Consider the following 27994-nt stretch of genomic DNA (forward strand, 5'->3'; position numbering starts at 1 on the left):
AATGCTGGCAGGTAATTGGTTGTATTTAAGGAACATGTCCATGCATAGAAAGCATGGGCAATTAGCATTATATTTGTATTCTGGGTTATCATTATAAATCATTTTAGTCTGATGTAAAGGGAATGTATAGGTCTCTTAGTGGTTGATTGTTTTTCTGTAATAAAGACAGGCATATATTCAACCAAAATATAGATCAGACTTTAAAAAGTATAGATTTAGAGTTAGGTGTTAATCTGGTGTGAAATAAGACATGTGTCTCCAGGTTTTATTGTCATTATTAACCTTATCTTTCAAATCTTTGAGTGTTTTATTTTGGTATATTGCATGTCTGAGAAGATGTTTAGACAGCTACGGATGGATGATTATTTATGTGGACCCTGGGACAGAAGACAAAGGCCTTTGTTTGGAATGTGAGGATTTATTATAAAAGTGGGACACATGTTTCACCACTGCATTTTTGGTCTCTGGAGCCCATGTGGACAGGGCACTTACATCTAACATGCAATTTAATATGCTTAAATAATAATACAAATATCTATTTGCGTTAATTACAGTTTTATGAATCACATATGGACACATTATTGCCTGTTCATACACGATAATTTGAACATCTGTTTTTATCTTTCAACAAACTTGCTGTTGCTTTTGCTCATTTCTCGACATATTTTTCAGTTTTCTTTCCACATGTTCTGTTGTGTCCTTATGACCACCCACTTACACCCAAAAGGATTCATTTACATTTAATTGAAACCCATCTGATCTAATCTCACATAACAGCTTCAGGCTCTGTAGCTACACCAACCCATTATGAAATACAGCTTTACCACCGACCACACAGTGCAAACACAAACAACATCATCTACTGTTTGTTAGAGGTTATCATTAACACCGGGCCTGTTATTATTTAATTACAATCACGGCACTGGGCCTGCTCTCTGGTTGCGAGTCCGATTCCCCTCTTCCCTGTAATCGCAGAGCAGAAATGAGCAGCAAGAAAGCGTGTAATTGTCAAAGTCACGTGTTCTCACTACGGGAACGGGCACATCCAGCTCGAGAGCGAATGAGAGCGAAGGAAAGAGGGAGAGAGCGAGAGAGGGAGGGAGAGAGAGAGGGAGGGAGAGGGTGAAAGAGGGAGATCAGTGCGGAGTTGGTGTAAGTGAGGAAGGGATCGAAGGAACAGAGACATGACACCAATATCAAAAGGCAGAGAGCACGCTGTACCATGCGAGCTAAATTGGTGACCGATGGGATCGAGCATATCGGATTAATGGTGACTACCGCAGCCCGTTTTCGCAGAGGAAGCTTCTCAATTGCAACTTGGGCGCAGAGGGTCCACGGGGAAACATGGCCGAAGGTTATTCTGCAATTATTTTCTGCTCTTAGTGAAGGAGGGGAGTGTGTGTGTGTGTGTGTGGAGGGGAGGGGAGGGTGGGGGCAAGGTGCAACGTGGTTGTTGTTCCAAACCTTCAAAAAAGAGCTACCTGAATCGCCCCTGTCGAGCCCCCGTACCGGACCTTGTTTCTCGGCATTACGATGTAACGTTATGCATTGTCGGACCGTATAGTGTGTGCGACTCTGCCCGCGGCATGAAGCGCGAGGGACCACGGGTACACCTGCCTGTCGGGTCGCACAGCCAGAGTGGGCTGGAGATAGATGCACGAGACGAATCCTCCACAAGTTCCACCGACTGAGCGAGATGCACGTGCGCGAGTCAGAGGCGTTCGTCTGTCAGGGTAGTAACACACAACTCGAAAATAGTAATGGAAGACATGTCTACCGGCCGTGAACTTCGCAGAGCCAGTGTTAGCAAGTGGAGGGGATTCCCCCCGCGCTTCTTGGAAGTTTTTTTTTCTTCTTCTTTTTAATTTTTTTTTTTTTTAACCCAAACAGCCCATTGCACTTATATAAACCTGTATGCGTCGGAGAAGTAGCCCCCCCCCTGTGCCGTGCGCTATACCTCCCGAGCCGGTACGATGTTGTAACGTGTCTCTTTGCGTGTTTCAGGAGGTCTGGGTAAAGGTGGCGGAGAAGACCCCGCCAAGTCCACCGAGCAGGAGGACCGGACTCGACCTCAGATCCTGTCGGGATCGGGCTTTTGCAAATGGTTCAACGTCCGGATGGGCTTTGGATTTATCTCAATGACCAGCAGCGACGGGAGCCCCGTCGAACCAGCTCTGGATGTTTTCGTCCACCAAGTAAGTCGACGCCAAAAAAACAAACAAACGAGGAATAAACATCCACGGTGTCGCGATACGGCGACCATCGGCCTCATCCGGAGTCGGTCTTTCTAAAGCGATGACTGAATTACATTACATTACATTACATGTCATTTAGCTGACGCTTTTATCCAAAGCGACTTACAATAAGTGCATTAAATCATGAGTCCAAACTCAGAACAACAAGAATCAAGCAAGTACAATTTCTTCAATAACGTTAAACTACAGAATACTATCCGTAAGTGCCATTTAAGTGCTACTAAAGTGCTAAACAACAACGTGCTATCGGTAAGGGACTTTTAAGTGCTACTAGAGTGCTACTACGGCTCTACCTTCCCTATTCAAGGTATAGTCGAAAAATATGTGTTTTTAGTTTGCGACGGAAGATGTAGAGAATGAATGAATCGTTGTAGTTCCTTCTCTAACTATTTCACTGTCAAAATCAAATCTCACCTTGACCCCCCTCGTGTACTTCTCCCCAGAGCACACCAGGCTACATTGTATCATCCGGATGTTTTGCATTGCCCAACACGTTACTGTGTAATCACACGTTGTCCTCGGCCTCAACACGTTACGTTTCCTCCTTAAGACACATGTGTCCAAGCCCCCCCCCCCCCCCCCCCCCCCCCACCCTCCCCTCTCTCCCCTCCACACTGTACAGGGAAGGGCAGACCTGTGGCTATGACACGGGTAGTTTCACACTTTGCTCTAATGGACAGCAGAGCTGGCTTGATATGCGGCCACTTAACATGTCGGAAGGCTGTTTTTTTTTAATTTTTTTAAAGTAAACTGTGCACTCTGGTGCTGTTCTGGGAGGCGTCCGGCTCCTCGGCTGTCGTTAGTTTCATGGACGTGCGTTTGAAACATCCCTTTACATTTGACCAGTAACTGTTGATTGATTGTGCACAGAGTTAATTCATTTCTGAGGCTTTGTTTTCCAATTATTCTGCAGCATACAAAGGGCCTATCTTCTTTTAGCTCCTCTTTCCCCCACGTTTAATGCAGCATTGCTTTACGGTCCTACATGGCTTTAAAATACTCAGAGAGGAAGGACAGAGGATGAGGAGGGGCATTTTAACCATTTGATGTGATCCCTACCTCCCCCTATGGTGCCTTTATTATGGACTCATTGGATATTTTGCTGAACTTGTGGGTCGGGGGGAAGTATATCGTAGTCAGATGTTTTAGCAAGGGTAAATAAAAAAAGGTCCACTGATCATTAGCAGGGTTTTCATAAATATATATATATTTCCTTACCAGCATGTGGAACTTTTGATGATATCATTTTGTCTCAGTTATACATAAGTTGTATCCAGTCTAAAAGTAGGAAGTGGGACCTCTCAGTTTGACATTGCTGACGATTTAGTTAACCTATTGGTTGTGCTTCAGCTGTGCACCCGTGGGACAGTTTGCAGTGATGAAATTAGGTCTTTAATTACGCTATATTCAACTATTCTGTTGCGTTCATCACCCTTTATGTTGTCATTATTTTAGATCAAGAACATCTTATTGTCCATGACATATATATAATATTATATATATTATAAATGTTCTATTAATCTATACAATGTTAGTTCTTTTTAAAAATGCATTCTGACAATAAAAGATTTAGCTGTCTGATATAATGTAATTTAAAATCCACAGTGAACTTGGTGCTAAAAGTTAATTCATTTTCAGTGAATTATGGCTAAGCAATATGTTGACCTCTGTTCCATCTGTCTCCATATTTACGGCATGGATAGTATTAGACATATAGTATTTTTGACAGTCTTCTATTTGTGTGTGGATCCAATTTGTGAAATGAGAGCATCGCTGTGCATATTTGAAAAAGATGAGCAGCTCAGCAGCATTGCATTAGTTTTTTGATTGATAGTTTCATATTGGTGCTCCGTCAACTGAATGTGCTGCATCCTTCAACATACCCAAGGCTCTTATTCTCCCTGCTGGTCAGAGATGTTTTAGAAGTGGATCAGCAAGAGAGAAGGAAGGTGTAGTCTGTGAAAACGGCCTGAAAACCTGAGCAGAAGCCAAATAACGTCTTGTCTGTCTCAGCAGTTTGTAACTTAAATGCCCGGCTGGTGCCATATAGCTGTCTGTGGGACTTATGTGTATGCAGAGTAGTGAGGTATTTTTCATAATACAGGTGTATTCAGAGATGGTAAAGGTCTCTGCTTTCACTTTCTGCTCTCGATAATGTTTTTCTAAAATTGTGTCGTTGACATTTTTACAAATTGTTTCACTTCAACCTTTTTATAGAAGAATTTTCTAGCATACAATGAATCATATGTTTACACTAGTGCATTTCCCTCCCAATGTTTCCAGCTACGTGTTTACAATAATACAGCTGTCATTTAACACAAAGAGCAGACAATATGCATTCATAAGCACATTGTCATTCTGGATGCAAAACACCCCAGTATTTGCATATGCTTTCTCATTAAATCAGTCACTGCATTTCTCTGATTGTTCCTCCCTCTGTGTCTCTGCTGTCTGCCTGAAGACATTTGGACACATTGATGCTGTTTTCAGGTGTTTAGGAAATGTTCAGATGTGGAGACATTGAATTAAAATCCTGCAGGTTACCGTATATGCTGCTACAATATCTTAAATGTATTAGGTTATATAAGTATAGGGAATATTGCTGTTAGGATACACATATTTGAAATCTGTGACAAGCATGAAGAGCAGACTTTTTTTTGCCGTTAAAAGAGAGAGTTCGGCTTGACTAAAAAGTCATGCAATATTGTCTGCTTTTAGGATACTCAGGTTACCTGTCAGTTACTGTAAAAACAAAACAGTGGAAAGATAGCAACTTTATTCCTAACACTTACCTTCTATGCCCGAGAGAGAGGCAGAGGTGAGAACGATGGAAAAGGGAAGAGGGAGCATGAGGACATAGAGACAGAGGGGGATGGAGGAGGAGTTTTCCTAGGAGAGGGAAAGAGGAGGGGACGTGGGAAAAATGAGTGTTGGTGGTGCAGGGGGAGGGTGGGGAGGGGGGGGGGGGGTGCTAGTAGTAGTCGAGGAGGAAAACGTGAGCGAGAGGTTGGAAAAAGACGAGTTAGAGAAAGAGCAGGAAGTAAGAGAGAGGGCGGGTGAGAGTGTGTATGCGAGTCAGCGAGAGGGTCCCCGCCCGACCACGAGTTCTTCTCCGGGGAGGCCTCTTCATCAGGGGTCCTATCTGATCACTTCCTTTTGGAAGGGGAGTGTGTGTGTGAGAGAGAGCGAGAGAGAGTAATTAAGCTTCTTCACCCACTCTATCCCTCTGCTTAGTGAATCCACACACAAAGCCATTTCATTATCTCTGTTTGTCAACCCCTTGTCTACCTGGACTGAGTGTTTTTCTGTGTGTGTTTGTGTGTGTGTGCGCGTGTGTGTGTGTGTGAGTGAGTGAGTTCCTGCCGGGACTCGGGGGTTGCTCTCTCCTCTGGCATTCTTTTAAAAAGAGGAATTTCTTTAAAGACAAAAAGGCAGGAGGGTTGGGTGAGGGGTGTGTGTGCGGCGGTAAGGTGGGGGGCTGCTTTCCCTTTGTCGGTAATCAGTTTGAAATGTTGAACAGTTTGCTGCTGCTGTTATTCTCCCGAAACCTACAGCGTGTGTGTTCAATTTATGGAGCGAGAGAGAGAGCGAGAGAGTGAGTGTGTGTGTGTGTGTGTGTGTGTTTTGTGTAGCGAGGTTAAAGTGGGCCCCTAGTGAGATTAACCTCTGGTCCGTGTCACCGTTTGGCATGCAGGCCCCACCTATCTCTGCCTCCAGATAGCCAGTATCAGGCTTTGTCTCTCCTGCAGCCACACTATCCCCCCGCCCCCCACCCGTCCTCCACCAACCCACCCTTCTTTTCTGCACATCAAAAAACGCAGAAGAAAGACTAGTCATGTGACTTCCTTTTGAGGAGCTGGCCACATACAGCGGAGATGATTGGTAATTGGAAAGGTGGCGGAGTAGAGAGCAGAGCAGGGCTAAAAACAAGTCACAGTTCACATTTATTGATTTAGTTTGATCAACAAAAAAAATATTACATTAATACAACTAATGTAAATATATTAAAATATGTCTATTTATAATCAATTATAAATAAATTTAGATTCTAGATCCCATGTTTATTTACTTAGTAAAGTATTCATCCAGCACTTTTATCAGACATGTCTGGTAACAAAGTAATAGAGCCACAACTAGCAATTCTTTTCATAATTAATTTATCTGCATATTATTTTAATAATTATTTATTTTTTCTTCAAAATGAGCTATTCCAATTGCTTTTTAAAATCTGACCAAAAGCCAGAGATATCTAGTTTATTATTTCATATTTTCAAATGAAAAAGAAAAGTATCAAATCCACATTTAAGAAGCGGGGGACTGGAGAATATTTGGCATTTTTGCTTGAAAAATGACTGAAACCATTGATTATGAAAAGAGTTGTTTTCTGTCAATCAACTAATTGTTTAATTGACTAATAATTACATTTTTAAAAGATAATGAAAAATCTACATCATACAAGAACATTTAGAGTTTAGTTTTGGAGGTATTTATTTGGTCGAAACAGTATTTGAAATGGAGATCATCCACACCCAAATTATATTCTTAAATTGGAGATAAAATAATTGCAACTTTTCCGAAATTAAAAACACGGTTATCATTAAACCTACGACTCTGGTGATAAGAAGATACTGTGTACAAATTAGACCACAGATCTGCCACATTATGTAATGAATATATATCTACTTTAATCATATTCATCTTAATATCAATGTCATAAGCAAGCAAATCGGCTAATTAGTATTATCCCACTTCAATGGTGTTTGACATGCATTCAACCTACAATGATAATGCATGTAGGTTGAATGCAGTTTCAAAATGTACAGAAGAAAAACACATTTCCTTGTTTTTGCCTACAAATGAAGTCAGCTGCAAAATCCATCAGTTGATAATGATTTTAATTTAAACCATGTTCAATAATATTAATCTTCCAGCAGAAACAACAAAAAGAAAATATGTGTTAATGCTATCCATTATGGCAACGGTTTAGTTAAAGAAAATGTAAAAGAAACCGGATCTAAATCTATATATCATCATTATTATTTGATATTAATAATTTGCTAAACTATTCTACCTCAAATAGTTCCTATTAGATTTTTGAAAGAACAAAACCATTTGTGTAAAAACAGATTTATAAGTGTGCTTCTGTCCTGAATGACTCCAGTTATTAGCTGGCTGTGTGTTTTATCACCAGTCACCTCAGCGATGGTTCGTTTCCCCTCTCGTGCTGATAAACATAGCAAGATGATCTAGTGCTTCCTCCCTCAGATCAAATATTTGCCCCAGTCATAATTGAGGGTGTTGGATGTAGTTAATTTGAGGCAGGGGAAACATGGAGGCTGTTAAGTGTTTGATGGGGGTTGGGCAGGGTTCAAGGGTCAGGGCCACTAATGACAACGCGTTGAGGAGAGCTGGGGTGTCAGTGTCATAAGAGCGGCTCTGTTGGTGGTTTTCGTCGACATATTTGTGTGTGATTTTTCTTCTTCTCCGTCTTCGTCCAGCTTTATCGCTCCTTTTCTCACTCTTCCTTCTTCGGTTTATATGCGTCCTGTTGGGTGATGTCCATCTGAGCTGATCTGGTCCAGCCTTGTCCACTTAGCATTTCCTGTGCGTAAAAAGCTACTTAATGGCGCCACGCCACATGGTGACCGCCATCTCCCTCACTCTCACGCGACACATCTCCTATCCTCTCAATACGAGCACAATCCAGTGTGCGGCCCTGCACGGGCCATCTCTGATTTAAAGCATCTCGCAATTAGCCATTACATAGCCGGTGGTCGCCACGGACAGAGGCTGGGGGAGGATGGTGGCTCTCCTCTCTCCGCTTCCACATCCCCTCACGTTACAGCTTCCTGTATTGATTGCTGAGTCTGGTGATGACAAGGGCCTGGCTGATGAAAAGGAGGGCTATTTCTATCCAGGATGATTGAGTCCGTATTGATCGCTGGCTCCTTCCCACACACACACACACACACACACACACACACACACACACACACACACGCAGAGCCAGAAGAAGATATTTATTACATATAAGGAAGCTTGTAAGCATAATAAAGCCATTTCAGGGTATGTAGGTATCCATTTTGTTGGCTCAGTTTCATCAGTTTTGAGGATGGCCGCAGCAGTTTGTTGGTGGCTTTAAAGTTAAAGCACTGCGAGCTGGTGTGGTCCACCAGTTGGGCAGGCGGGTGGGGGGTGGGGGGGTGCTGGGATGGTTATACCACTGACCCCCGGATTTCTGCTGCTGACCTGTGGGGCTCCTGATCAAATGGGGGTTTTGTTCCTGGGCTCCCCCCAGGTCCAGCCACTGATCAGGAGTTGCTCCTCCAGTGGAGCTGAACAGAATGCGCTGGAGGCATTTCCATGAACCCCCTCCTCCTCCAAACTCCCTCCCTCATCCACCACCACTCTGCTCCAGGCCACTCCTCCATTTTGTGTTCTCCCTCTCTCTCTCTTTCTCTCTCTGATGTTCTCTCCTTCCCTCTCCCCGGCCGTGCCCTTTTCTGACCTCTGTGCGTAAACTGAAACGGGTCAGGACACCCGCTAGGTCACTCGAGAGGAGGGGACTCGGGTTACCGGTTCTGATTTGTGAAGTTTCTTTTCTTCTTTTTCAAATAGACATGCACATACACGTATATGAATCCACATGCTGCATTTATTGCGTAGTTTTGGAGAGACTGAGCTGTTGGAAGGCCATGCTTCAAAAGTAAAACTCATCTGAGGCATAAGTGAGATACCGTGTCTTATATGGACGACACGTGTGTGTGTGTGTGTGTGTGTTTTCCTGCATTTCTGCAGAACAAAAGGGGTTGTGTGGTTTTCTCACTGGTGCATTGTGGGCATTGACGGGGTTGAAGAGGGGGTAGGGTGCTGAGACAAACCACTGAACTTTGACCTGGAGAGACAAGCTGCTTGTGGACTGAAGACAGGAGAGGAACAGGAAAGGCTCATGCGCCACACGGTCTGGAGACGAGTCAATGATTATTCATCATTATTCACAATCTGTTTGTTTTGTGGGGGATGGGTGTACGTTTTTATTTGCATTCTACTGATTCCTGCTGCAGGACGTCTAATGATGGAAATCATGAATCCATGAGCAGGGTTCTTCTGACTGCCTGAGGTTCTTTCATTTGTTGTTTATAAAAAATAGAAAGCCAGTTATTGTGTATAAATAAAAAAATAATTACGAGTTTCGAATCTTGGAATTCATTGTTTTTGCAGCGCAGCAACCACACATCGATGTTTATCGGTCATATTAAGCCACACGCTCAGTTTTCTTTCACCTCTTAAATCTGGTCTTTAAAATTTCATTTCTATTACCTGATCCTTGTCCTTTACTCAAAGCCAAATCCAATACCTAAATACCCAAAATGGACGAGTCCTTCATTATCAATTGAGTAAAAGCAGTGGGTTCCTGGCTGTAACCTCACTGACTGCAGGAAGAGAATCAGAAAGATGATCTGAGAGAGAAAAGTACCAGTTAGTCTTTGGTAAATTAATTATATTGAGCACCAGCAATTTTCCTTTCTTAGAAATTGTGGAAATAAAAAGTGTGGAAATAAGGAGGAAACATTACTTCAAAGAGAAGTATGATATTAAATCATGAGGCAAACTTTTCCCCGTGTGGCTGCATGCTTGGTTTGATTCTCGGGGTCATCTGTGGAGTGCAGAATGAGTTCCACACAATGTGTGGCTGCTACTATTGACTGTATTTACATGTAAAAAAAATGAAAATGTATATGGATTTTCAAAAAATCATATTTGTTCATACTGTATATTTCATAGCCCTTCATAAAAAAACATTTGTAGTCAAGTCTTAGTTCACATAGCAGTGGGAAGACATTTTATTAATATATTTTCTTTTTAATCAACATTTTTTTTTAAATTGTATAAATTGAATACGTTTGTCTTTCATACAAAACCTTTTTAGGTAAAAAGTAAACGTTTGATATGAAGCTAATACAGAAAACTAACACATTTAAGTTGTCGATTGTCAAAAATAATGTTTATAAAATGGATTAGCATGAAACTGTCCTACAAGATAAAACTGATGTATTTAATATAAACTCGTGATTTAATGTGTATATCCTGAAACATTACACATTACTATATTCTGCTGAGGGTTTTAAATATGTTTCTGTATTCTGAAATCTGCCGAATTCATTTCTGTGTATTTGACTTCTCCTTTTATTTTTCTTATTATTATACATTTAGTTTCCGAGAGCTTCTTAATGAAACAACATTTTCAAGTTAATTCTCAACAAACTTGTTCTTTTTAAAAGCATATGATGAAACTCTTTTGTAATCCTTAATTTGTCCCAGTTTTACACTTTTATCCTTCTGTCATTGTATCGTGGTATTCAGATAGATATAAGATAGATTTTAGACACTAATCTTTGTTTTGAATTCATTCACACATATTGTCTCACCTATACATTCCCACCTTTTCACTCTCTTACATATTCATATTTATATAAACTAAAAGACCACCTAAGAGCACCTTTACCTTCGTGTTACTGCAGTCGTGAACACAGATGGAGCACATTCTGTCTCCTGTACGGTTGCACATTTGATTTCCTTCTTCTCATTTGACCATTTATCTCCCTCTTTCTCCTCCACATCCGTGAATCTTTCTATTCACGGATGTGTATTATTTATAGGCCTGGATGTATAGTAGGTAGTAGGTTTGCTCTGCACACAGCGTGCTCGTGTGGGTGGGTGTTTACCTCTGCAACGCTTGCTGCGATTCATGAAGGTCACATACAGTGCCTATCAGCCGTCCGCTCTGGGCGTTCAACAAAACATAAATCATTGTCCAGTGGTTATGTAGTAACTAAATCAATATTGCCGATCAAGTAGATAAAATGCACGGTGGATGTGCTGCGAGAATATGATTGCATGGGTGTGACGCTCTCATCTTTTCTCCCGCAGAAGGAATAGGAAGTGGTGCCTCTGCGAAAAGTAGATAAAGGGAGTAAAGCAAGGACACTGTGAGAGAGATAAGTCTCTCTGTGCACAGACTGTCATGGCAGTTGGTGCAAACCACACACAGTCAATGCACATTGTTTGAATGATGTCTTTCCGTGTACATAGTGTGCTACTGGACAAGCGCCCACAGTCAACTTTACAGTGTTAATAGGTCTTGATTCTTCTGTGACAATTATTTGGAGACAGTGTCGATGCTCTCAGGTGACTGTTCAATATTTAAGGGTTAATTTAGCTCTGACGGTTGTGAACCTGCACCACGTTAATGCCAAGCTTTATGCTGTGTGGACACAGTTCTGTGCAGAGCAGTCAGTCTTTGTCAGCTTACTGTATCATCAAGGTTAGAACAATACCCAGTAGAACACTGTCAATGTAAAGTATATCTCTATACCATTGTGTATAGAAATCTTTTTTAAATGACATATTGGATAGTGCTCCCAAATGATTCTACATTATTCAAAGGTGTGTGGGTGTAAGTGACTCAGAAACATTTTCTCACTGCTGTGTTCCATTGAATTGTGCTCCAAATAAAATCCTACGATTCAGATACAGTACATATATATATATATATATATATATATATATATATATATATATATATATATACAAACCATTGTGTATTGTAGACATTATCATTTTCCTATTAATTCATATAAGTGCCTGCCAGTTTTACATGGATAATTGCTTCTTTCTCCCAACAGAGCAAACTGGTGATGGAGGGCTTCCGCAGCTTAAAGGAGGGTGAGCAGGTGGACTTCACCTATAAGAAGTCCTCAAAGGGCCTGGAGTCCCTACGGGTGACCGGACCTGGTGGGGGACCCTGCGCAGGCAGCGAGAGGAGACCCAAAGGGAAGGTCCCAGTCCAGAAACGCAAACCAAAGGGAGACCGGTGAGTATGATATAATAAGGAAACGTGGAAATAACAAAAGTAATGCCCTTTTAAAAAATAAAATAAAACAAGTTTTCTTTATCTGCAGGAATCTAATGATTCATATGCACCAGTCTCAGCTTTATCTAACAAAAGCTGAACATATGTGAGCGTTGGCAGCTTGCTTTCAGAAAAGCAGGACTGCCTTTAGTTAAAGGAGACATATGTAATATGTACATCACTACAGTGAGCTGTTTCTGAGTGTGCTGAGATTATAGATTTCAATCTATTCAATCTGCCCGAGTACATGTCTGTTGCTATGGTTATTGTGCACAGTGATAAGGAATTGAATAGGGCACTTTGCCTGCCTGTGCCGGTATTTGAAATCAATTTGCCAGCCTTTACATTAGAGACGGCATTAGCACAGGGATGGATTGGGTTCATATGCATCTCAATGTGGCAGTAGCTCTTGTCAATTGTTTTGCACTCCTGAAGCGTGCTTTGCTGAAGTCTGTCACAGGTAGCATATGGAGCGAGTAGGAAGTTTTGCATGTCCTCCTGTTGACATCGAACGATGCAGAGCAAGTATGCGATGTTTTAGGATGGCATCGTATAACCACAAGGCTGCATTTACATTAAAGTCCAGCTATGCCACTCTTTACGTCGCTGCATCACAGCTGCCTGCGTGGAGCAACCGTGTGATGTCCCGTCTTATAAGGTGTGAAAAGAAAAGCTGTTGTTCGAAAGGAGTAAACCGAATCTGGGAGAGAACGCTCCCTGATTGTTTTACATAGCTGAATAATTCAGTTTATTTGGGATAATTGATCCAGTGTTCGGTCAAGTGTCTCGACCTTCTGGTAGCAAGACAGTATTGGATTCAGAGATGGCAGGCCGGTGTCTGTGATGTCATCTGTGTCTTTGTGAGAGTGCTCAGTGCAAGCGGCTCCTGTGGCAGTTATGATGCTCCGACCCCTGCTGGTCACTCTGTTATAAACACAACTATTCTTTAGTCCTTTCTTTACACTAGTGCTCTGTGGGTTTCAGGTCTCTTAAGGTGTTCAATGAAATATTCACCTTTTACGGAAGTAATAACTGGAGACATAAACTATGAAAGCAGAGAAAAAACAAAAGCAGTGCCTTCCAAAGAAAACCTAACCTACTACAGATGGATACATACTGGTTGATATCATTTGATTTTATGTTTTATATATTATTATTTTTTTATGGTTATGGTAGTTTAAATTATGCATATGGAACTATTTTTTCTTATATGAATCTAGTCGTATCTCTATGAATGCAGGTTGTCTTTAAACCAGACTGGTTTAAGATATATTCCTCAGATTTTACTGTCATTAAGAGGCATTGCAATGAGGCATGAAAGAAAAATATCCATTAATGTTAAACCTGAGGAGTGAGAAGCATTTCACTGCAGAGCAAAACCCTGAAAAGTGAAACCAAGTCTTAAATACAAACATCTAAAAAAGTCACAACAGTTGGTGACATCCTAACAGGCTGAATGAAGTCTTTTCTTTTCTTACTCTTACTCTTATATTATATATATTATATTCTTTCAGCATGCAATTGCTTTGGTCAAATTGAATAACAGTGTTGCACAGAGCTTTCCTAGTGTTAAAAAACAATATCATGTGGCACACTGCCATCTAGTGCTGAATCCTAGTTGGAGCAGGTATTTCAACACAGTATCTTTCTCTCGTGTATTGATTTCTCAAAAAATAATCAACCCACAATTCTCATTTAAAACTATAAACAATTTCTTTGGTTTCATGACATAAAGGAATGATGTGATAAGGGTTTCTACCTTTTGTTGCTGTTGAATACATTTGTGATCGTCCTGCGTATCTCGTCTTTACTCCTGGTTTCCGCCCCTCTGCAGCTGTTATAACTGTGGAGGTCTGGATCACCATGCCAAGGAGTGTGGCCTGCCCCCCCAGCCAAAGAAATGCCACTACTGCCAGAGCATCACGCACATGGTGGCTCAGTGTCCCCACAAGGCGCTGGCGCCCGCCACAGGCTCTCAGGACCAACATGCGTCTACCTCGCCCTTCAGCCCAGGGAGCTGGCCCTTCCTCTGCCCCCCAGAGGAGGAGGAGGGCTCTGGCTCGTCTCCCCTAGAAGGCTCCTCCTCTTCCCCCGAGGAGCCACACACACACCGCGGCCCCCGCACCCAGAGGTGGAGGAAATCTTGAATACAGCCCACAGAGGTGAACGTTTCACCGCTAACCCCTTGCCGTCATGTCTCCCCTCAATCAAGGATACCTGAAGCCCCCCCATCCCCCCCTCATCTACCTCACATTTGTGAAAAAGATGGGAGGTCTTGATTTCTTTACTTTACTTTTATTTGTATTTGTATTTTTCTAACAGCGCAGCTATGGCAATGATCAACGGGGTACGGACGTGCGTGAATGTGTGTGACTTACTTGCAGTCATCTGGTGCAGCTATGGCAACCACTGCTTTCTTGTTTCAATCAGTGCAGCTCAAGAGTGAAACAATGTGGTATGAATCTTGTTTTTCAATTTCTTTTTTTCTTTCTCCTTGGACCTAAGTGTTGGCCATTTTGAATGCTTTTTCCTTTTGAGATGTTCTTGATTTAAAGCCACACACTTCTATCATGTAGGCTTAATCATTACGAAAATGATGTTGCATCCCTTTAGCACACACGGTAGCTCATTTTAAGACGGATTAGAAGAAGACTTTTAAGAGCTCAAGACCCTCTAAGCGATAATCCAGACCCATAGGATTGTTATCTCGGCTTATGAAGATCTTTAGGGAAACTTTATGGATTCCAGTGGGACATTTTTAAAAAGACAGTGAGCTGGTAAACACATCCTCCTTATCCTTAAACACATCTCCTACATGGAATAGACCGGACCAGCTGATTGTCACAGGGTGAGCATGTGTGTTTGTGCATGCATGTGCGAGACGTAGAGAGGAAACGAGAAGGTGTGTGTTTGTATGTGTGAGTTGTGCATGCTCAGAAAGAAAGCATAATGGCCACACTGGCCTCTTCTCCAGTTGTGAGTCAACACTATTAACGTTTGGCTTTCCTATTATTAGACATAGACCATCTTAGATAACACACTGTATAATCCCGCTAGATCATAGTTTATATTCCAGCTAATGGATCCATCATTAGACTTCCATTTTGGTTGTTGCCTAATTGAATGAAAATAACATTACAGCTCATAAATCATAGTATAAGTAATTAATTAATATATATATATATATATATATATATATATATATATATATATATATATATATATATATATATATATAAAGTCACAGGATATAATTTAAATTCTATTAACTTTAAGTAATGCATATAAAAGAAATTAGCTCTGACATAGATGATTAGCCCTGTATATTGCATGGGATACTTTGTTGTGTGAAAACGTGTAGCTCTCTCTCTATTTAACTGTTTTCATCTATGACAAATCAAACGACCCTTAAAAAAAAAAGAAGAAAAAAAAAAACTTTTCCTACATGCCTTCTTTAAATAGTCAGCAAACACCTCTGACCCAGCACAAAGACACACCTTGTTTGATTATGGGTGCAGACCAGTGTCATCACAGCTGCTCTATCTACTTAATACCTCACAGAACACCCAGCTGTGATGCAGTTAGATCAAACCACCTGTTCCTTTTCCATCTGTGCCTACCAGTTGTTAGTTAGCACCAGCCAGGTAATGCTCACTCCTTGTTAGTATGAGAGAGAGAGAGAGAGAGAGAGAGAGAGAGAGAGAGAGAGAGAGAGAGAGAGAGAGAGAGAAGAGAGAGAGAGAGAGAGAGAGAGAGAGAGAGAGAGAGAGAGAGAGAGAGAGAGAGAGAGAGATGCTTTTGGTATCACTTGAATCCCAAGCATGGCTTTACTGGCACTTATTTGTGACCTAATAACTCTTCTCTGACCATATTGAATGTGAAAAGAGCTTATCTGAAGTCGACTCCTCACAAAGTTCATGTTGGGTCGCTTCAGAAATATATCTTAATGTTCTGACAAATCAAATAACTTTGTATGATGAAATCAAACTCTCTTGTGTGTTTATAAATGCTCTAAGTAGACAACCAACTCTTTTGGTATATTTCTATACCAAATAGTTTGGCTTTATTTTCTGAAGGCATTTAAAGTTAAGACTTGCTTGCTGTCCTCGACCTTTCAGAATAAGAGGGAGTTATTGCTAAAAGCGCAATGGTTAAATATTATTTTTTTTTTTAAGTACAGCTTTTTGAATGTTTGCGTGTGTTAAAAAAAAAAGATAATCAAATCTCAACAATGACGAAAGAAATTACAGAAAAAAAAGTGAATGACCAAACCACATGAGGAGCTCAAATCTTTACGGAAACAACATCTTTTTGTATGACGTATTTGTACATTTTTACAAACAATTCCTCTCAGGATGATGAACTGTTCTCAGGGAATTAACCAAAAAAGTGTATTTTATTCTTTTGGGAATCATCCACTGACTGACTCAAACAACTCTGTTAAGCAATGGTGAAGAGACGTATGTAACCAATTCATGTACTGATATTAGCAACTACCTCTTGTGTTATACATAGTTGTTCATTTCCTTTTGCTTTGTATATTTTTGGTGAGCTTGTATGATTAACTGTAGGTCTCTATTGTACTGAGGTGTTGTGTGAGAAGTTCCCTCGTGTTGCCACAGACTCCCTGGTCTTCCTTCCCAGATTTGATAAGTTACTTTTTTCTTTTACCGCTAATTTTTTCTTTTTGTTTACAGCAAAAGCCTACCTCATATGCGCTGTTCCTCCACAAACTCCTTTCCTCCTCCCAGACCCCCTATACCTCCATGCAGTTGTTTCTTCATTAAATTGCCACGTGTCGCACTAGAGTCATACCGCGTTTTCAACGAATCCGCCCTGAAATGGCTCGTCCCGTGTGACTCCAAATACGTCTCACAATCAAAGCCCTTCCGAAGGTTTCACAGTGTACATTTCCATGTGAACACAGTTTGAAAAGACATGGCCTGTTGTTTCTTAGTTTCTAAGTATTTGATCTTCACCGTTTTTTGTAACCACTTCATGTGATGGGCTTAAGGTGGAGAAGAATAGGATTGTACTTCGCACAAGGAGTGCCTATCTCTATGTTTTGTTTGTCTGACCCTATTACCAAATAGATATTTCCTGTTTTGGGGCTCCACGGTAATGGCCTTTGCCGGCCATTTTTACAGCCTCAGATAATCAGAAGCTGTGTGGTTTGGAGATGATGCCCCTTTTTGTTGCAAACTACATTTGTTGTTTGGAGCGGCGTTAACAAGAAATCAGTAGATTTTGTACTTATGGTGATATTGCATAGACGCCATTCTAAAAAAAGGTTTATGGAGATGAATGTTGTTAAAAGTGCTTTTTTAAAACTAACTCACAAGAACAAAGATTGATTTTGCATCTGGCTGCAGTATTACAGTTCATGTTGCAGTGGGCCTACATATGAAACTGAACGCTTGTTTATGCCAATTATGAATAAAATACACGGCCGCGGTCAAATATAGTGATATTATTATTGTTAGTGGCTTTATATTTTCTTCCAATCAATGTAACTACTGATTGATCTCTTGTTAATGGTCCTGTTCAGTATTCAACACAACCCTCTCATTATCCCCTTATGCTAGTAATAATAAAATGGTTAGTGTTAAGGTTTTGTCAAGGCTACATGTAGGATAACATATTGGTAGAGTTATGTTATACATATTTTACAACTTGTCTTAAGTTTTGAATCATGCAAATATGAGACAACACGAGCTGAGAGGTTTTACTCACTACCAAACAAAGGTAAACATAAATGTCTTATTTCAGCAGAAGGTCCAAACCACAGAGATCTCGTGGGGTCACACATTGACCTCAATCCAAATGACCACTTTGTAGCTTCTTCACACTCCCGCAGTTATATTAATGAAGAAAATGTCAGATAAAGAGGGATTCGCCTGCTATATGGAGTTGAGTCAAGATGATATCACTCGCATGTTAACAAAGATTGTGATATTTATTTAGAAAACGGAATAAATTAGATTCACTTAAAAAAACTAAACAATCTTGGTTTTAATCTTTTAATTCATTAACATGACTTGTGCAGAGTTAAAAGGATAATTCAGGCTGTTTTGTCACATGATTTATTGGGCTGAGTCTGTCCGAGCGCTGACCCCTTTTTAAAAAAAAAGTTGAGCGGATTTTTAAGGATTTAAAGATTTTTTTGGCGTTTTTTTGGCATTATAGTGTTGTTACAAACATCAATTTGATTTTGATTTGTACCTTTTGAACTGAGCCTGAACGTTCCAGCTTCCCTTCAACTCTATAAGATAATAACTCCTAAATGATAGTGCTGTGCTCTGTGGAAACTTTCATGAATGTATTTTAAATTGACCTGATATTGCCGCTATATACAGTGAAAAACATTTAAAATGTTAAGTAAAAAGACTGTTTTAAATATGGGGAACAGTGTGTATGGGGATTTACAGTCTTCAAAACTATGTTTTCATTAGTGTAAAATCCCTTGAAACTAGTTTTGTTCATTAGCTTAGCATAAGCAGTTGATATCTACATTGGGAGCGGGTCCTTTTTAAGAAGTCTGCCATGTTATGGTTAAAAGATAGATATCAGTTTCCCTATATGATCCGTTAAAATATACTGCTAGCTTTAGCCTTAGCTTAGCTAAGGTTAGCTTAGCTTAGCACACAGACTGAAAGCAGAGCAGCTCACTCAGCTTTGTATTTTCAAGGTAATCTATTTGAATTTCTGAGGGTTTTATTAGCTTTTTCTCAAACCTGAGAGGAGCATTCAAACACTCACTGGGTGTTTAGGTTTTCATTGGAAAGTGAATTATTCAATTAAGAATAACAACTTTCTTTTGTTGTCTTAAATCTTTCAGCGGCTCGGCAAATCAATGGCTAAAATCAAACCATGCACACTGGGCCAAAGACAAACCCAAAATTACTATGCCATGATCCCAGACAGGGAACCCTCAGCAGCCTGTCTCACTGCTCCCTCGTGTGGTTGTTATGTGCGTTGCCTTTGTCAGCTGCTCTGTGCTCTGCCTTGACTGGAGAAGTGATGTCTTTTTTTTTTTACTGAACTGTATTATGTCAGATTCACATTGTGTATATGCACATGAAGTCACACGAAAACATCCGACCTCAAACGGACCTATAAATCCAACCAAGGCAGCTTAAAGGGCAGACACCTCCTTGTGTTGACGAATAACCTCACATGTTCATGTTTGTTTATGTTTCTAATCTCTGCATCGTGGCCAGAGGGAATCTGTGCTCTTCTTCTCTGGAGTATGTCGAGAGCCAAGCAATGATTGCTTTTGATTCTATGTGCATATCACTCATTAGCCCTAATGTAAGTGTACTGCCTTTTTTTATTTCTGTGAATCTTGGACTGGATTTTTAAATATGTCTTAAATGTTTTACTTGATTGGAAAATAAACCTATTATATTGGCATTAAAGTATGTATAATTTCCTACTAGACATCAAAGTGCTATATTATTCTCTATGTGAATCAGATTGTAAAATTTACTTTTTTACACATTTGGCTTCTGGATTTCTTTAAGATGGTATTTATCAAACAATAAGTAATAATGTTATTACTGTATTTGCTACTATTGCTACTACAAGCGGCTAGCTCAGTTCAGTAATATTTATAGCTATATTATACATGTTTTATGTTTGTTTATGGGAAAAGCTTGTCCCGATAAATGTTGTTTTGTCGGCGCTGTGTTCCCAAATGTAAACAATGGAGGTTGCAAGTGCACTTGAAATGCATTATTCAGAATGGCCACAATTAAGGAAACCCATTTCCTTTGAAGTCACCCAACCTTAAGTGCAATACTAAATCAATGGAGTTACATTTTGTTTTGCAACAATGTTTTAATTAAAGAATTTCCCAAGCATACCTAGTTTTCATAGAATCATAATCAATCGTATTAAATTCAATAACTCACATGTGTTCTTAATTGCAAAGAAATTTACAAAAGTATAATTATATTGCCTGAAATCCTGCACTTATTTTTTTCTATTCAGGTTCCTATTAACCTTTAATACATGTGGGGACTTTCTTCACAGTTTCTACATAAACACAAACACTACATAAAAGGCATATTAATAAAATGAAGACATATTTATCAGACATACTGTCAACAAACTTAATTGGCTGGTTCGTTGACATGAAATTAATAAGCAACAATGGACCTGCAAAAAGCCAGACTTTTGTTGGCACTAGCTTCTCAAATTGTTTTATATAACTGAAAAAGTTATATATTTTTGGTTTTAGACTATTAATACAGAACAAGCTATTTCTTTAAATGATTATCATTTTACAATTTTTTACCTTTATTTTGGACACGTTAAACTGACAGACACACGTCTTTTTTTTACATTTTACAATTAAAACCATGAATTTATTTCCAAAATAATTCATAGATTAGTTTGTAATTAAAACCATTTTTCTTATTCAACCCTTAACAATGCAATGTATGACGACTTGTTTTTCTTCAAGATCTTTTTGAAGCCAGTTCGATAAAGAAAACAGTGAGATGCATCAATCACAGCACCTACCTGACACTGAAGCTCAAAGTAAGTGATGACAACTCAAAGTTGAAATATATTTCACGATTCAGTTTCCCTTCTTCTCCACTAGGGGGCCACCTAGTGCCACCGCATCAGTCCTCCCCCTCAGGCCCATGAAGGACTCAGCTAGTGCAGATTAATCACTTCAACACATCTGACTCACCAAAGAAGCTGGTGTTTCTTCTCAGCCGTCTCTCCATTTGCCTGCTCCTTTTTAATGGCCCATGTCTTTGCTTTCTATAACCAGCTGGCCCTCTTCCAGTCTCTGCTCAGCACATCTTGTGAGGGGGGGGGGGGTCCATTAAATGATGTCTCTTTGCTTACAGTTTCCCTTTGTTACCCACCATCATATTCCTATACGTCTCCCCTTTTTCAAGGTCAGCTGTTTTTATGGCATGTGATATCGGAGGTATCACGGGGAGGCGGTGATAAGAAGACAGGATAAAGGATGGAGAGAACTGAACGATAATATTGCTGGCCCTTGGCTGCTAACAGTGCAGTGTGTGTTCCAGGATGTCAGAGGCAGTACACACACTCAGAAAAGGAGTACATTTCTTCTTTGTCTTTCTCTCTATCGTCCTATTCCTCATTCCTAAACTGCGTGTTGACCTTTGTAGTACCGCCTCCAGGCTGTATGCTTTAACCTTTCCAGTGAGATAGAGGGGGCCCCTGCACTGGGAATACAAGATAAATCACAACTGCAGTCTGTTAGCGCGACAGACAGAAACACACACTTGGCATGCAGGCACCACTAAAACCTTTGTCCTTTGTCACGAAACCCTCCTCGTCCTCCAAAAACACACACATACATACACGCAGATGGCCATGCGTCCATAAAGATGTTCTCAGCATCAGCATCACTGGGCTGTTGCATGTACAAGTGCACCCTGAATTATTCATTCTTCATTGAAATGCACTATGAGTAATGATAGCCAGGAGCATGTTTTGGGGTATACTTCTTTTTTGGGAGCAAAACACAGGGGTCTTTAGAAGTCATTTGTGGTCAATTTTGTATGATCAACCATGCTCCAGAGAAGAAAAAAAAATCCCATTTACTTTCTTGGCATTGGGAATTCATGTTGAAAGAGATCAAAGGGGATAGACAAAGAGATGAGAGAATCGACATCTTCCCGTCTCCTTTTGGCTCTCTATGAGAGGAGGAACATTACTTTAAAGCTGCTGCACTGATGAAAGAAAAGGGCGTTATGCCTGATGTATTCCTCCAGAGGTGGAATCAACAGTATGAATGACTCAAAGGCAGAGAGAGGGGGAGGGAGAGAACATTTGTGTGAGAGAACCTAATGGGGGATTTTGGTGAGAAAAGAGAGTGCTATTTGACAGCAGTGAACAACACAGTGATTCAGGACATGTGACTGGTTAGACACTGTTATTTCCGGTGTGTACATAAAAAATGCCGCAAATGTGATCAGATAGTGAGCTCATTTGCAGAATCAGTATGGCCATTTGTATCAGTCTGAGCAGCATCAAGATGTCTATCGAAGAATATGATTTAGTGTCATATTCAGCCACAACCTTGTATTTCACAAGTGCAGAATATGTCATTTAAATGAAATAGCTGTGCAAACGTCCCATTAGTTTCTCTCACCTGTACTCTAAGAGAAAGCCAGCGCGGTCATCCTTCTGACAGAGCCGTCAAAGCGTCGAGCTCCCCATCCCTGTTACACATAAAGCAAATAGAAATGAAAACATTGTCAGTGAAAAGGCTCATGGGGTAACGGAGACGGCAGGAGCCGGGTGAATCACTTAGCAAGCTGTGCGCCTCCATTTTGCAGCTGCCACCCACCACAACACATCTGCCACTGGGAAAAAAACATCCAGATAGAAATCACATCCAAACAAATTGCTAAATGACACAAAAGATCACTTCTTCCAAATGATATTCATTTGCAGTCGAAACAGGGCGTGTCCCCCTGGGCACAAGCAGAAACCCGCATACAGGTGGAAAATGGTGGAGACTGTGCACGTGCTCACACACAAATAATGCACTCATATTATGAGGGACTATTAGAGTTGTTTGTGTGCTGATCAGATGTTTGAAAAGTTCAAAAGAAAAAAATACTAATAGATTTTGTGATGAGTGAGATGATTATGGTTGCTATTCCAGGGCTCAGGGGAAATGGATCAAATCCTCTGTGCACATCTAATTTCATATTTGCATATCCAGTAGAGTGTGAACATGGAAACGACTTTGCGCAGATGAAAAAACACATTACACATTTTTACAAATGCACTATCTAACATTTGCCACATAGTTTAACGAAACACTAATCTGAAGTTATACTTTATACTATAACTTTGTTATGATATACTATGCAATTACTTTTGACGTCATTTTGATGATATACCATATTTTAACTTTTTTTGTGACAACATACACAACTTTTTATGATATCTTATGACATTACACCATGACGTTTTTATGACATACTATACAATATTGCTTTCATGACAATTTATGACTATACTTTGACTTTTTTTAAACAGTCCATACCATCATATTGTTGTGTCACACTGTACGATGACTTTTGATGACATACCATACAAAGATTTAGTTGTACCATCGAAACATGAGACCTTTTAATGACTCTTTACTTTTTTGACATAGTATACTGTGATTTATTCAACATACTACACTACGACTATATTTTGAGATTTCTTTTGTGTGACTTTTCAACATACTATACTATGAATTTAGTCAACATACTATACTATGACTTTTGACATTTCAATGACTATGACGTTTTTCTACATACCATTATATTTATTTTGTATTACTTTCATTAAAATACTATACTATGACTTTTTTTCCACATCAGTTACTAGATATATTAGTTTTTTAACTTTTATTGGCATACCATTATATACTTTGTTATAACTCAGAAGCAGTAATGATTTGTTGGGTGCTGGGAAAACTATGTGAACCTAAACTTCAAGATAAGGTACCAATAAACTAAACACAATTTCATTTTAAAAAAAGCGAAAGATCGGTATCTTGAAATCATCTTGCTTAAATAGGCTCCCAGTAGATAATAAGGGAGGACTGAAAGAGATACAGAGAAAGGGCAAAATAGGTAATCATAGAGCCAGGGCTATAGACGGCAACAGCAGTGGGACCGTCTTCGACACTTTGATGCTTTGCTGCATTGGTGAGCTGAGATTCTGAGTTTCTTTGCCGCAATGCGAGCAAACCTGAGCTCAAGATTGACGCCGTTGACGGCTCCGTCTCGGGAGGTGGGTGGAATAGGTGCGCTGCCCAATAGGGGTCGTCCTCTCCAGGCTTGGCTCCTGAGGGGACAGGCTTCGGAGGACTGGACTGTCTGTTCAGGTGGTGCAGACCCTCTAGGCGGCAAGAACGGGATCCACTCTTGCTGGTGTGAGGAAAGGAGGCACATCCTCCCTGTCCTGTGCGTTTGTGTCGATTCACTTCTTTATGCAGTGTCTGATTGATAGAGGGCTGTCTGATGCCTCAAGTTATGTTCATGCAGTAGCCATTTCTTCTTGCCACAAGGGTTTTGGCATCTTTGGTCACCAGAAGACACACAACCTCCTCCCCACAGTGGAAACTGTCATGGTTTACGAGGCTTTAGAAAAAGGTCCCCTTCAGCCTCTGGAGCTCTCCTCTCTGAAGGTTGTAATTCAAGACATCTTTGCTGATTGCGCTGACTAAAAAAGTGTTTGCTTACACGCTACAGAAAGTGTGTGAACTAACGATCCTGTTGGTGCACTCAAGTTGCTTGCTGCTTTGTGGTGACTGTAATTGGGCTACCCTCAGACCAAATCCCCTTATTGTTCCCAAGAACTTAAGGAGGGCCTTTCAGGTGCAGGGTTATACAGCCAGATGTTTTTGTCTCCTGTGGGGGAAACCTGCTTTGCATTGGCATATTATGTGAACGCACGGCCCCATAAGGCATACGGTATTCTCCCAAGCCCACAAGCAGGCGCTGAGAGACCCTCCCAATAAGATGAGTTCAGAGGACATATGTACGGTGACGTTGTGACCAACGCTTTGTCCAAACAGACAATTATACTTCTTGATAATGTCGGTCTCCTTTTCAGGGTCTGTGCTTGCTGGAATGATACACGACTGATACAAAGTGTGTGTCAGTTGTGCAACATTTCAGTGGGCGAATGAATGCGTGCTCGTGAGTGGAAGAGAGCATCACCCCAAAGCATGCGCTGTAACCACTCAGCTACCAAAGCGTTGCTAAAAGGCAAACAACTATGAGCAAACGACAACAACAACAATTTGCTTGTCAAATCGCCAATCATATTTCAGAGGCAACGAGGCCCAAATAGCAACATATTTGTGTCATCCAGATGTGTCGCGAAATGCTTTGGGCATGTTCATTGTTGTATTCCCACACTCGGGCACTTGACATGGAGTGTTTCAGGGATGAGTTCTTAAGAGCTTAAGAGATTTAATTCCATTAATAAACATAAAACATGAAATTTGATTTTCAGCTTTTTTGTGTCTTAACAAAGGCAGTCGCAGTAGCAAGTGGCTAAATGATATTACTGTGGTTATTGAACATCATCACACTAAACAAGGAAATCCCTCTACTCATTAGTCATCCTTTGGTTTTTAATAATCGTGCTCTTTATTTTTAATAATCGTGCTCTTAAATGTTCCAACTTGTAAATGTATGTTCGATGTCACGCAAAGAGGAAATAGGGCTTTTGAAGAGGTATGCATGCACAATCAAATAACACATTGGAATCTTCATGTGACCTTATAGTGTAGTGTTTACACTAACCCTAAAGCTTTTTCCTTTGGACACTGCGTTGACGCTTCAAAAGTCATACAAGTGTTTTTTAAGATTATCTTCTTGGAAAAAATGTGCAAGTACCGGTACTGTGAACTATTGTTTGCCACAAAGTTTATTTTCTGAGGAATCCACAATCCTATTAGAACAATTCCCTTTGACATTTTCTTTTTGTCGAGGTAACTTCCAAGTTGGCTTTCAAAAATATGTCATTCCTGCAGCACTATTATCAGCATGGGGTGTTGCTAGTCAAGTGGATTTAAAACAAAATTAACCAATTACAGCCACTGGCCTTAAATTGTAGAATAACACCAAGCATTTTCTTATTATCATGCATTAATCCAAAATTCCATTTATTTAAAAGTGACTCAGTCTCGTACCACTAAAACCACACTTTTTCATGTTGCTCGAAGTGGGGCTTTGCCCATAATGACCAGTGGCCTCTAATCATATCCATATGTACTTTGATAGTGTATATCCTCTGGATAATGAAGTGAATAAAACTAAGATAGTTTATAGTCTTGCTTGCAGCTCTGTCCTTTGGCACATCAGTGCTTTGAGCTTAATGCTAACGTCAGCATGCTAACGTGAGCACAATGAAAGTGCTAACATGTTAATGTTTAGCAGGTATAATGTTTACCATGTTAACAATCTTAGTGTATCATGTAGCATAATGCCATTCGCAGATTAGCACTAAACTCAACGTGCAGCTGAGGCTGATGTGAATTACATTGTTTTTGCAGGTTTAGTCACAAATCAAAGTGTTGGACAAATTAACATTTTATTGATTGATTTTGACAATAAGTGTAAACTCAGGGGATCAAGATATTACAATCCTGAGTGGGACATGACTGTCGGTACAAAGCGTTATATGACCCACCCCGTACTGTGATGACTTGAAGTGCATCAACTGTTTAAAGGAAAAAAGATGGATTTACATTATTCTTAATCTGGTATCCTGAATTATTAAAAGCATTGGGAAATGAGCAGAGGAATACATTTCCTCTCTCACAAAACCTTTCTTGGCAGGTGCGTTTGGCCTATAATATCTGTATGACAAACCAAAGTCACATTCAGAAAGCAATTTTCAGTCCACAACGCAACCTTGGCCATTAATTGATAATGAACAAGATGTTATTCAAGGATACCATTCCAATGACCACTTAGGAAACGAAGGAAGAGGACTTAATATGATGGAAATGAGTGTGGCAGACTAAATGGTGGCCGCTGAACGCATTGACGCATGCTCTGACCTTCCCTGTCAATCTGGAGGGCAGACAGGGTGGCCATTTATGTTGTGGGGCAGAAACAGTTTTCATCATTACTCCCAGAAAACCTTGTCAGACTGTCTGTCTGTGGGAGGGAAATAACAATAAACAATGAAACATCCGAGAGTCAGGAGGCGTAGAACATGCTCGGGCCCTTTTTGTCAGGCTGTGCAGTCTCCCGAGTATCATTGTGTACTTTATATATTCACGGTCATCTGGATTTCTGAGTTCTTAAGGGTATTTCAAAAACTCTTTGGTCAGAAAAAGATTTGTTCATGATTTGATTAACAATTTAGCAATTGCCTAATGTCCTCCTTCAATCAATTAGAAAAGGATGACGTTTCCGAATATTGCAAGTCATCATTATGCTTGATGGCATCAGTGAAGTAGGTTACCCAAACATATCCTGTCTTCAGTTCATTTGTTACCAAACAAATAAAATAGATGAAGGAATAATATGAGGCCAAACTACAATTAAGACATTTTTAATGACATTATTTGTAAAACCTTGCATCAATCCATGAGCTCATATTTGTTTTTGATAGGACAGCTTTGAAGCCTTTGAAGATGTTTTTAATACATGTTTCCAGGTATTCAATCACTCCAGCTCGCACCACTAGATCTAGCTGAATGGAAAATGACAAGCAACACTTTTTCAGGATTATGTCTTCCCTGTCAATTTCTATAATGTGTATATGTGGACGTTTTAAATACGTATTTGACTAATTCCATTCATGTACAACAAAGATGTCGTCACTTGCATTGGGCTGTGTGTGTGGTTGTCTTTTGTCACTGAAATCAGATCCAATGATTACACTGAGTAGTGTAAGAAGACAGGAAGAAGTAATCTACCAAGTATGCTTGTCATTTTACAACAGACGGACAAGAAATGTCGTGGGGCCAAATGTGATTGTGTCACTTTGTCGAAAGAATCTGGAGACAATTAGTGGATAAATGATCTGCTCCGCCCACAGGTTACCATCAACCACACCCCCGTGGGTCACTCAAGTCCCCTTCAGGAAACACAAGTGCAACAAGCCAAGGTGAGACATACAGGAAGTGCCTCGAAGCCGCTGATCATTTCCACATCACGTTTACTGCAGTTGTACTGTTACATACATTCACAGGTCGCCCGTCACTGAGGTTCAAAATGCATTCCTGCACATGGAAAAGTATTTTTTTGTCTGTTTTTTTTAGATTATTTTAACCCTTTTCTTCAATCTAGTTTAAATAATG

At 40.2% G+C, this 27994-nt stretch overlaps 1 protein-coding gene across 2 annotated transcripts; it reads left to right on the forward strand.

Annotated features, from left to right (window-relative positions):
* The first annotated feature begins 1121 nt into the window (after window positions 1–1121).
* On the forward strand, window positions 1122–27838 carry lin28b (lin-28 homolog B (C. elegans)). 2 transcript variants are annotated; one of them, XM_034527760.1, is made up of 5 exons: window positions 1122–1354; window positions 2005–2195; window positions 11942–12129; window positions 14003–14330; window positions 27733–27838. In XM_034527760.1, exons 1-4 carry the CDS (start codon window positions 1345–1347, stop codon window positions 14313–14315), a joined length of 702 nt encoding a protein of 233 aa, XP_034383651.1. In that variant the 5' UTR covers window positions 1122–1344; the 3' UTR covers window positions 14316–14330; window positions 27733–27838. The 2 variants fall into 2 exon arrangements, with proteins under 2 accessions (XP_034383651.1, XP_034383650.1); XM_034527759.1 differs by lacking the exon at window positions 27733–27838 and having other exon boundaries at window positions 14003–15303.
* The last annotated feature ends 156 nt before the right edge of the window (window positions 27839–27994 follow it).

Source organism: Cyclopterus lumpus, chromosome 24, assembly GCF_009769545.1.
Source record: "Cyclopterus lumpus isolate fCycLum1 chromosome 24, fCycLum1.pri, whole genome shotgun sequence".
Lineage (NCBI taxonomy): Eukaryota > Metazoa > Chordata > Actinopteri > Perciformes > Cyclopteridae > Cyclopterus > Cyclopterus lumpus.

Bases quoted from the DNA above. Each gene is read 5' to 3' on its own strand.
- lin28b (XM_034527760.1), top strand. The intron at 2,196-11,941 runs GTAAGTCGACGC...TTCTCCCAACAG, and splicing joins TGGATGTTTTCGTCCACCAA to AGCAAACTGGTGATGGAGGG. The intron at 12,130-14,002 runs GTGAGTATGATA...GCCCCTCTGCAG, and splicing joins CGCAAACCAAAGGGAGACCG to CTGTTATAACTGTGGAGGTC.